Source organism: Haematobia irritans, chromosome 5 (assembly GCF_050003625.1).
Source record: "Haematobia irritans isolate KBUSLIRL chromosome 5, ASM5000362v1, whole genome shotgun sequence".
Classification (NCBI taxonomy): Eukaryota; Metazoa; Arthropoda; class Insecta; order Diptera; family Muscidae; genus Haematobia; species Haematobia irritans.
The window spans coordinates 27,591,668-27,603,836 of record NC_134401.1 but is presented as its reverse complement, the minus strand read 5'-3'; the positions used below and the strand labels follow the sequence as shown (position 1 = coordinate 27,603,836).

Here is a 12,169-nt window from a genome sequence, read left to right as displayed (position 1 = left end):
AAAATTTTGAAAAAATCCTATAGAAATAAAATTTCGACAAAATTTTCGATAGAAATAAAATTTTGACAAAATTATCTATAGAAATAAAATTTTCTATAGATATACAATTTGGCAAAATTTTCTACCGAAATAAAATTATAACAAAATTTTCTACAGCAATAAATTTTTGACAACATTTTCTATAGAAATAAAATTTCGACAAAATTTTCAATAGAAATACATTTTTGACAAAATTTTCTATAGAAATAAATTTTCAACAAATTTTCTACAGAAATAAAACTTTGACAAAATTTTCTTAAAAATAAATTTTTAAAAAAAATTTTTATAGAAATAAAATTTTGACAAAATTTTTCTATAGAAATAAAATGTTGCCAAAGTTTTCTATAGAAATACATTTTTAACAAAATTTTCTATAGAAATAAAATTTTGACAAAATTTTCTATAAAAATCAATTTTTAACAAATTTTTTTATAGAAATAAAATTTTTACAAAATTTTGACAAAATTTTTTCTAGAAATAAAATTTTGACAAAATTTTCTATAGAAATAAAATTTTGACAAAATTTTCTATAGAAATCAATATTTAACAAAATTTTCTATAGAAATAAACTTTTGACAAAATTTTCTATAGAAATTAAAACTTTGAAAAAAATCCTATAGAAATAAATTTTTAACAAAATTTTCTATAGAAATAAAATTTTGACAAAATTTTCTATAAAAATCAATTTTTAACAAAATTTTTTATAGAAATAAAATTTTGACAAATTTTTCTATAGAAATAAAATGTTGCCAAAGTTTTCTATAGAAATAAATTTTTAACAAAATTTTCTATAGAAATAAAATTTTGACAAAATTTTCTATAGAAATCTATTTTTAACAAAATTTTCAATAGAAATAAATTTTTGACACAATTTTTTGTAGAAATTAAATCTTGAAAAAATTTTCTATAGAAAAAACTTTTGACAAAGTTTTCTATAGAAATCAATATTTAACAAAATTTTCAATAGAAATAAATTTTTGACACAATTTTCTGTAGAAATTAAATCTTGACAAAATTTTCTATAGAAATAAACTTTTGACAAAATTTTCTATAGAAATTAAAATTTTGAAAAATACCTATAGAAATAAAATTTTGACAAAATTTTCTATAAAAATAAAATTTCGACAAAATTTTCCATAGAAATAAAATTTTGCCCAAGTTTTCTATATAAATACATTTTTAACAAAATTTTCTATAGGAATAAAATTTTGACAAAATTTTGTATAAAACTCAATTTTTAACAAAATTTTCAATAGAAATAAAATTTTGACAAACTTTTTTATAGAAATAAATTTTTAACAAAATTTTCTATAGGAATAAAATTTTGACAAAATTTTTTATAGAAATAAAATTTTGACAAAATTTTGTATAAAAATAAAATTATGAGAAAATTTTGTATAGAAATAAAATTATGACCAGTCGCTGTTTCCAGGTACTTCCAGGTAGTGTTCCAAGGCCTCATCATCCTTAAACAACACGCCCTACATGCATCATCCTCTGCAACTCATATTCGGCGCAGATGTGGTCACAATTCTACGTGCCCGGTCATTATTCCCACGCCCTCCCTGGCTTTCGTCCTACACTTTAAGTAGTTCTACAGTCATTTTCTTGTCTGGGTCACCCTATAACAGTACTGTCGTCGCCTTTCCGAGTTTTGCACGTGCCCATTCTTCCAATTCGGCTCTCATTGCCGCTATTGGCTTTGTATTCTCTAAATTCACTTCCCTACCCTATCCATGTCGAATTTTATTTTACCTAAATTTTATATTTGTCACCCTGCAGACTGCTGGCATTTAATATCCTTGTATATCCGCAATTTTTTTATTGCGGATGTTGTTTGTGGTACAATACGCTGTATGATCTACATACCAAGCGAGTAGACAATTCTGTGAATGTCTTTTAGTCGGTCCAACCAAATAACCGGTAGATGTTATAATAAATAAACGGAAATGTACATTACATTATACAGGATGTTTAAATGTGGCATAATCTAAGCATAAACAGCAACAGCTATTGCGGTTGGGACTAGCCATCCACATGGCATTCTAGGATAATGATACACATCATGATACTAACGATGACAATTCTATTATGAAATTTATAACCAAAATGTGAATTAAATCTTGGTTAAGTCTTTAAAATAATGAACATCTATGTAGTGCTTAAATACACCCAGAGAAATTATTGGTTCCAATTCCGGTACGAATACATAAGTTAGCTGATAGGAAATATGACCATGTTACAGTGGTGTATGGAAAACCTGCAAGTGAACAAAATCTTTGAGTACCACACTATAAGTCGTTATAAAGATACTGGTAGCATTGCCAAAAGCTATTGTGGTAACAATACGCAAAGCTATTGTGGCCCATTTCAGGCGAAGTACCGTTTTTAAATGATCGACACTTTGTTACTTTTTAGTGTCAACCGTACTCTCCCGAATCCCCCAGGCGCAAAATTTCATCGGATTGAGATTCGGAGATTTGGTGTCCTTTATGCGGTAGAAATGAAGCGAGGAACCTCTTTTTCCATTTCGGTATTCTTTGTTGATGCGTTGGTATTCAGTCCTGTTGGATTGCCAAAATGTGTGTCTGCCCAGGCCTTCAACACAGTTTAGAATATTTTTCCGATAATATTCGGCATTCGCACGTATTCATAGACCGTGGGGTCGGAGAGCGCCGTTAAGACGGCCTACTCCATTATCATCGGCGGCGCTTGAGTTCTCGTTGCCAATCAAAGGTGTAATTTGAGAGTTGATAGAATTCTACTGGTAAATTTTCTATAGAAAAAAATTTACAAAAATTTTCCATAGAAATACATTTTTGACAAAATTTTCTATAAAAATAATATTTTAACGAAATGTTCTATAAAAATAAAATTTTGAAAAAAATTATATATAGAAACAAAATGTTGGCAAAATTTTTCTTAAGAAATAAAAATCTAACAAAATTGTCTATAAAAAATTTTGACAAAAATTTTCTATAGAAATAAAATTTTGAAGAAATTTTTCTATAGAAATAAAATTTTCACAAAAATTTTTGACAAATTTTTCTATAGAAATAAAATTTTGACAAAAATGTATATAGATATTAAAATCTGACGAAATTTTTCTATAGAAATTAAATTTTCACAAAATTTCCTATAGAAATGAAATGTTGACAAAAATTGCTATAGAAATAAATTTTTACCAAATTTCCTGTAGAAATGAAATTTTGATAAAATTTCCTATAGAAATGAAATGTTGCTAAAATTTCCTATAGAAATTAATTTCTAGAAAATTTCCTATGGAAATGAATTTTTGACAAAATTTTCCATAGAATGAAATAATTTGTTTTTTGTTTTGTAGGTTTTTGGTAAAATTTTCTCCAAATTTTTGTAGATTGTTTTTGGCTCGAGTGTCAACTCCTAGGCTCTTTTAAGTAAATTTTTTTGTGCATTGGTTAGATCTTGCAATATTTAGAATTTCAATTGCTTTAATCGGATCAATTCTGATGTTGTTACCGTTTTTTTTTTTTGAAGCAATGCAACACTGTCAGTACTACGGTAACGGGCAATGGTACGAGAAACTAAAGATTTATTCTCATTTAAATGCTGGAAGACTGTAACCATAAGAAGACTGTAACCAACGCTTGAATTCCATCACGATCAACTTCATTTCTGAATACAATAGATTAAGCTTATAAACTGTAAAATGAACTGTCACTGGAATCATTCTGTCAGCTGTCAGACCTAATAAACCATCCGACCTACATCAATAACAACTACTTGTGCCAAGTTTCAAGTCGATAGCTTGTTTCGTTCGAAAGTTAGCGTGATTTCAACAGACGGACGGACGGACTGACTGACTGACGGATGGACGGACGAACATGCTCAGATCGACTGAGAACCACTCACCACGACCCAGAGTATATATACTTTATGGGGTCTTAGAGCAATATTTCGATGTGTTACAAACGGAATGACAAAGTTAATATACCCCCATCCTATGGTGGAGGGTATAAAAATATATCTCTCACATTCGACACTGGTTTAAGGGTCTAAGGGTCGTTTACACTTAATGAAATCTCCAATTTATTAATATTAAATCCTAAAACTCTCAAATTTAACTAATTGGGATTATTTTTTCGTGATCCCGAAAAATCCCGGGATTCAAAATAAAAATTCCCGAATGTCATCCCTAGTTGCAACAGATACCAGCCCGTCTGTCGTATTAGCTGCCCTGTAACAATTATTTCCCACATGATTTAAGTTATATAATATGAAAATTAATTTACCCATTTTTCGGGATCCCAAAATACCCCGGGATTCAAAATAAAAAAATCCAATCCCGAATGCTATCCGTAGTTGCAATAGATATCAGCCCTTCTGTATAATGTGTCGTGTTAGCTATCCTGTAAAAACCAATTCTCATATGAATGAAATTATATGACAGGGATGGAAAATGCAGTACTATAGTACTTTTTTCAATACTTTTTCACCCTGGTCAGTACCGTAGTACCCCCGCGAATGATTTAGTACCTTTTGTGTACATTTTTGAGCCGATATCAGATTTATGGTACAATAGTTTTGACAAAATATTTTAATATTTTACAAAAATTTGTTTCTTCAGAAAGTTTTCTCAAAATTTTATTTCAACAGAAAATTTTGTCAAAATGTTTTCTTTTGGAAAATTTTGTCAAAATTGTATTTTATTTTTTGTTTTCAAAAAAAATTTGTTGTATTTTTTATTTCTATAAAAAATTTTGCTAAAATTTTATTTCTATAGAAAATTTTGTCAAAATTTTATGTCGGTAAAAAATTTTGTCAAAATTTTATTTCTGTAGAAAATATTGTAAACATTTTATTTCTGTAGAAAGTTTTGTGAAAATTTTATTTCTACAGAATTTTGTCAAAATTCTATTTCTGTAGACAATTTTGTCAATATTTTATATCTATAAACAATTAAGTCAAAATTTTATATCTATAGAAAATTTTGTCAAAAATTTATTTTCATTTACCTACAGAAAATTTGTAAGCGGATATGAAACTAAACAAAAAAAAATATTTAAAATTGAGGAGTTGACAAAAAAATTTATTTTCTTTAAAATTCAGTCTAAAGGAGCTCTTGACAATAATCTTCCAATGGAATTTTTGTTGAAATTTAGTGAAAAGTACTTTTTCGCTCAAAAAAATACCTTTTATGTACTTTCTTAAAAATTGTAAAGGGTGATTTGTTAAGAGCTTGATAACTTTTTTTTTTAAAAAACGCATAAAATTTGCAAAATCTCATCGGTTCTTTATTTGAAACGTTAGATTGGTCCATGACATTTACTTTTTGAAGATAATTTCATTTAAATGTTGACCGCGGCTGCGTCTTAGGTGGTCCATTCGGAAAGTCCAATTTTGGGCAACTTTTTCGAGCATTTCGGCCGGAATAGCCCGAATTTCTTCGGAAATGTTGTCTTCCAAAGCTGGAATAGTTGCTGGCTTATTTCTGTAGACTTTAGACTTGACGTAGCCCCACAAAAAATAGTCTAAAGGCGTCAAATCGCATGATCTTGGTGGCCAACTTACCGGTCCATTTCTTGAGATGAATTGTTCTCCGAAGTTTTCCCTCAAAATGGCCATAGAATCGCGAGCTGTGTGGCATGTAGCGCCATCTTGTTGAAACCACATGTCAACCAAGTTCAGTTCTTCCATTTTTGGCAACAAAAAGTTTGTTAGCATCGAACGATAGCGATCGCCATTCACCGTAACGTTGCGTCCAACAGCATCTTTGAAAAAATACGGTCCAATGATTCCACCAGCGTACAAACCACACCAAACAGTGCATTTTTCGGGATGCATGGGCAGTTCTTGAACGGCTTCTGGTTGCTCTTCACTCCAAATGCGGCAATTTTGCTTATTTACGTAGCCATTCAACCAGAAATGAGCCTCATCGCTGAACAAAATTTGTCGATAAAAAAGCGGATTTTCTGCCAACTTTTCTAGGGCCCATTCACTGAAAATTCGACGTTGTGGCAGATCGTAAGTCTATTCATGATAAAATGTCAAAGCATACTGAGCATCTTTCTCTTTGACACCATGTCTGAAATCCCACGTGATCTGTCAAATACTAATGCATGAAAATCCTAACCTCAAAAGAATCACCCTTTATTTTCCATCCCTGTTATATGATGCGAAAATAAATTTACTCATTTATGAGATTCATTCATTTTATCTCATATGCTGATTTTCACATGCGCCACTCTCAAAATGTATTTCTTTCGAAGTTATGTTGGCAAGAGGCAATCATCAAACAAGCACACACGGAGCTCATTTATGACTAACCTATGAGTCAGCAACTGTAAAACAAAGTATAACAAGCATCAAACAAGTACACATACAATCAAAGAATGATTGTTTTTTTCGTTTTTGCTTTGTTTTGTTGTAACTGTACTCCATCGTATACCAAAGAATAAAGCCATTCAGTTTAGTTCCTGAGGTAGAAGCGAGCGGTTGTATTATCGGAATAAATTAAAGGGTAAAGGAAATGTCGTCGGAATTACCTACACAAAGTGTAAGAGAAGCGAACGAATTATTGCACTCTGTGCTTGAATGTATCGATAATAATGATGCGTCTATAAAGAGTGAAACTGATGAGTATATTCTGAGCAATGGAATGGGAGAAGTAAGAGAAGAGATTATGGAAACCCAAAATAACATTGACAGTCACTATGATGCAGTGCATATAAAGGAGGAAATAAATGTTGATGAACATTCTACTATAATAAATGAATTGCGAGCACTGAAGCAAGAAATGATACGTAGAGATGAAGAAAAAAATGCCATTATTAACAATATGATAGAAACCAATAAGAAGTTAATGGAAACATTAACTGAAGAAGTAATTGCACTACGTAATGAGGTTCGACAACTGAAGATGAAAAGTTTATTATTCGATAGTGAAACAGAAACTCTCTCGAGCAAGTTACCATTTTCCAGCGCAACAGACTTAGAAGAGTTCGATGAGGAGTTAAAGACTGATAGCGATTTGAATGCTGAGTTGGTAAGTTTAATATAAAATTAAATCTCAACCCTATGTAAAGGGATTTTTTTTCCTGCAGAAACGGATTTTAATGAAAGTTGGCGGAGAGGAATTTAAAACATTTGTGAGACAAGCTTTTAAAAAAATTGTAATTGATGAAGTTACTAAGCAATATTCGTGGCGTGGAACCAAAGAAAAGCAGGCTATACAAAAATTCTACTTTGTTAGCATAATTAGAGGTATTTTATTATTTTTTTCAAAACATTTTTCAGACTTTTCTTATAAATATTTGCAATACATTATTTCAGATGTTACTCATTGTAAATTCCATAATGTGGATGACAGTCGGATAAGCACGGTTTTGCAACAGTATATTGTCCATGCAAAGGAACGTGCTGAAAAGCGACAAAAAAATTGAGTTTGGGGTATATCTCACGGCTGTATTAATTTTAAGTTTTATTTATATTAAATAAATTATTGTAAAAATAATATGACAAAAGAATGAATAGTATTTTCTATTCTGTAGTATTGTATTGTGTGAAATTATATATAAACAAGTAAGTAAAGTAGTAAGTCGGGCGCCGACTTACTACCACAAACCACCCCTACTTATCATTAAGAGATAAACCGCATTTCCATATTTAAGAACATTACTATCCGATCGGACCAAAATTATGGTCGGACTAAAAGGAATTTGGTTGATTTTGGTCCATTTTCGTCAAATCGGTCCATATTCGTCAAAATTTTCTGTTGAAATAAAATTTTGACAAAAATTTCTAAAACAAAATAAAATTTTAACAATTTTTTATAAGGAAATAAGATTTTGCCAAAATTTTGTATAGAAATAAACTTCCAAAAATTTTATAATAGTATAAAATTTTGTATAGGAAAAAAATTTTGAAAAAAATTTTATATAGAAATAAAATTTTGCGAGAACTTTCTATAAAAATGAAATGTTGGCTAAATTTTCTATGGAAATGAAATTTTGCCAAAATTTTGTATAGAAATAAAATTTGGACAAAATTTTCTAATGAACTAAAATTTTAACAAAGTTTTCTACAGAAATTTTGACTAATTTTTATTTCTGTAGAACTTGCCATTACTTTCTATAGAAATCAAAGTTAGACAAATTTTCTATAGAAAACAAATTTCGACGACATTTTCATTAGAAGTACAATTATGACAAAATTTTCTATAGAAACAAAATTTTCTACAGAAATAAAATTTTAACAAAATTTTCTACAGGAATACAATTTTGAAAAAAAAAAATTCTACATAAATACAATTTTGACCGCATTTTCTATAGAAATAAAATTTTTTATAGAAATACAATTTTGATAAAATTTTTATAGAAATACAATTTGACAAAAATTTCTATAGAAATAAAATCTGACAAAATTTTCTGTAGAAAAAAAAAGAAATACAAGTTTTGAATAGAAATAAAAATGACAAAATTTTCTATCGAAATACAATTTTGACCAAATTTTCTTAGAAATAAAATTTTGACCTAATTTTCTTAGAAATAAAATTTTTACCGAATTTTCTATAGAAATAAAATTTTAATAAAATTGTCTATAGAAATTCAATTTTGACAAAATTTTCTATAGAAATAAAATTTTAATAAAAGTTTTGAGTAGAAATAAAAATTTGACAAAATTTTCTATCGAAATACAATTTTGCCAAAATTTTCTTAGAAATAAAATTTTGACCGAATTTTCTATAGAAATAAAATTTTAACAAACATAGGAGATTTTGGTTTAATTTTTGAAAAATCTGGGTCCAAAATAAAAATTCATTGTGGCAACGCGGATTGTCATGCAAACCAAAGATAATTGAGAAGAAGATGCAGTCTTGTCATAGCAAAACTGAAGTACCAGAGGACTCTGCCAACAAAATATCATAAAGTTTGCGTCGACATGTCTCTCAAATATACTGCCGTTTGCGTCGGAAAATATAAAAACATTTGTGTTTTTCATAAATTTCTGAATAAAAACCCACAAAAGCAATACCAAAACGATTGTAGAAAATTAAAATAAAACGTATGTGTATTTTAAAGCAAATATTCGTTATGGTTTTATGTGAATATTGCCGTTTAAATTTATTCCTGGGCAGAGCTGCTTTAGAAAAAATTGACAAATAAAACAATTTTTTCTCATAGCCAGTGTTGCCAACTCCCCAAGACCAAAAAGCACCAAAAATATATTATAAATTCTAACATACCACCTTCCATCACAAAATCGAAAATTAAATGCTCTACTAAAAAAAAACTTCCGAAGATGTAGTTTTAAGATCGAGTTTAGCTGCTAAAATAGTCATTTTTTGACAATTGCAATTTCTTTAATAATTCATTTTAAGGAATACAAACTTTGTGAAAATTTGCTTTTGGCTATTCCCCATCAAGTTATAATAAAATTTGCAGCAAATATGCATAATTTTATGCCTTTTTTACTGATATAGTTTTCACTTTAGCGGCAAAACTCGAACTTAGTACTCACCATTATGAACCGCTATTCAAGTATACACTTTGATCAGTTTTAATGCTTTCGTCCAATTCATTTTGATCAGTGATGTTTTTCAACTTTCAAAATATTAATATATGGAAGGAGTCTATATTAATATATGGAAGGAGTCTTATTTCAGTTGTGCGTGCTTTTGTGAATTTAATACAAACGTTCTTAATGGCATCTTTACCAAATTCGAAAATTCGACACTCATCGCTCGACTTTCCTACAGAATACCCTAAATAACAATATTAATTAAAAAATAATCAATACCAACTTCATAACAATCAAATTCTATATTTGGCAATAAATTTGAGTTTCTTCGGCTCTTGAAAGTCTAATCAAAATTTTTGTATCAATTAAACTTAATACTGTTCAAAATAAAAAAGCACCAAAAGCACTAAATGAAAATGCCAGAAACCACCAAGTTGGTGCTTTTTTTGAAAGGGCACCAAAAAGGCAATTTGGTGCTTTTTAGAAATCAAAAAGCACTAAATTTGGTGCTAAAAGCACCAAATTGGCAACACTGCTCATAGCCCTCTACACCTTGACATTTGTTTTCTCTTTATAAGAGCACAATGCTTAATCTTGTTATACTCAATTATCTTTGTGCAAACATTTACGCTCTTGAAAGAGTATTTTTTTAAATTTAAAGAACTTGTAAAGAGCGAATATATGAACAATTATGTATGAGCATTCTATAACCAACAAATTTATTCACTTATGAGTAAAACGAATGACTCATAAATGATTTATTAACCGAGAGAGAAATGAAACACCCCATTGGGTTATAAAGAACACATTTTTATTAATCCCAGTAAATACACTAGAGCTGAAAAGTTTGCATATATTTATATGTTTATCATATGGGGAAAAGTGCCAAAGATTTTTATACCCACCACCATAGAATGGTGACGGGGGTATAATAAGTTTGTCATTCCGTTTGTAACACATCGAAATATCGATTTCCGACTATATAAAGTATATATATTCTTGATCAGGGAGAAATTCTAAGACGATATAACGATGTCCGTCTGTCCGTCTGTCTGTTGTAATCACGCTACAGTCTTCAATAATGAAGCAATCGTGCTGAAATTTTGCACAAACTCGTCTTTTGTCTGCAGGCAGGTCAAGTTCGAAAATGGGCTATATCGGTCCAGGTTTTGATATAGTCCCCATATAAACCGACCTCCCGATTTGGGGTCTTGGGCTTATAGAAATCGTAGTTTTTATCCAATTTGCCTGAAATTTGAAATCTAGAGGTATTTTATGACCATAAAGAGGTGTGCCAAAAATGGTGAGTACCGGTCCATGTTTTGGTATAGCCCCCATATAGACCGATCTCCCGATTTTACTTCTTGGGCTTATAGAAACCGCAGTTTTTATTCAATTTACCTGAAAATCTAGAGGTTTTGTTGGACCACATATACGTGTGCCAAAAATTGTGAGGATCGGTCCATGTTTTGGTATGGTCCCCATATAAAACGACCTCCCGATTTGGGGTCTTGGGCTTATAGAAACCGTAGTTTTTATCCAATTTGTCTGAAATTGGAAATCTAGAGGTATTTTAGGACCATAAAAAGGTGTGCCGAAAATGGTGAGTATCGGTCCATATTTTGGTATAGCCCCCATATAGACCGATTTTCCAATTTTACTTCTTGGGCTTCTAGGATCCGAAGTTTTTATCATATTTGCCTGAAATTGGAAATCCAGAGGTATTTTCGGGTCATAAAGAGGTGTGCCGAAAACCGTGAGTATCGGTCCATATTTTAGTATAGACCCCATAAGAACGATCTCCCGATTTAACTCCTTGGTTTTCTAGAAACCGTAGTTTTTATCTGATTTGCCTGAAATTGTAAATATTCTGGTATTTTAGGCTCACAAAAACGTGTATCGGATTAAGTTTTTATCGGTCCATTTGGTAATGCCTCCATATAGACCGACTTCACTTATTGAGGGTGTAGAAGGCGCACTGATCATGAAAATTGCTTGAAACTCAATGTAAAATTTCCAGATTTTACTTCTACAGATTTAAGATTTTAAATCAAGACGTTATTTTATAATTTTCTTGCACACTTACCAGAGATGTTAATGATTCCTCTAAAACTCAAACAAAAATGGTTCTTTTAAATCCAGAATCTGATATAGTCCTCATAGGTGAAATCTTTAAATTTATCTTCGGGAAGTGTCATCAAGCCCTCCTGAAATTTCAAAGGAAACCCTAATATTTGGTTCACGGTGGTGGGTATTTAAGATTCGGCCCGGCCGAATTTAGTGCTGTATATACTTGTTTTCTTTACCTTTAGTTATTAGTTTTGGTTTTTTTCTTCTATGAGAGGGTGTAATTTCGTACGTTGTAGCTAAAAGTACACCACGGCATCAAATTTTCCTGGTTCAACAACGCATTGTGGAAATCTCAATTTTCGTACGACGTAGTTCGTTTTTGCTAAAACAGTTTACTTTTTGTCTGTGTATCATTTATGACAATTTTTGAAAATCCATATTAGTGGGCTGAAACACGTACTTACCATCTTCTGTCCCATGAAGCCTATACCAAAATAAATACGTTTGATAATATTTGAAGCAAGAGCAATACAGTGCACTCCCTAACGTGAACTCCGCATAA

General features: G+C 30.2%; 1 protein-coding gene across 1 annotated transcript; it reads left to right on the top strand.

Moving 5' to 3' along the window:
* The first annotated feature begins 6,504 nt into the window (after positions 1-6,504).
* LOC142238746 (uncharacterized) lies at positions 6,505-7,544 on the top strand. Its single transcript, XM_075310472.1, has 3 exons — positions 6,505-7,063; positions 7,122-7,281; positions 7,351-7,544. The coding sequence occupies exons 1-3, from the start codon at positions 6,548-6,550 to the stop codon at positions 7,458-7,460; spliced, it is 786 nt and encodes a 261-aa protein (XP_075166587.1). The 5' UTR covers positions 6,505-6,547; the 3' UTR covers positions 7,461-7,544.
* Positions 7,545-12,169: the final 4,625 nt, after the last annotated feature.

Bases quoted from the DNA above. Each gene is read 5' to 3' on its own strand.
- LOC142238746 (XM_075310472.1), top strand. From the start codon at position 6,548: ATGTCGTCGGAATTACCTACACAAAGTGTAAGAGAAGCGAACGAATTA. The intron at 7,064-7,121 runs GTAAGTTTAATA...TTTTTCCTGCAG, and splicing joins GCGATTTGAATGCTGAGTTG to AAACGGATTTTAATGAAAGT. The intron at 7,282-7,350 runs GTATTTTATTAT...ACATTATTTCAG, and splicing joins CTTTGTTAGCATAATTAGAG to ATGTTACTCATTGTAAATTC.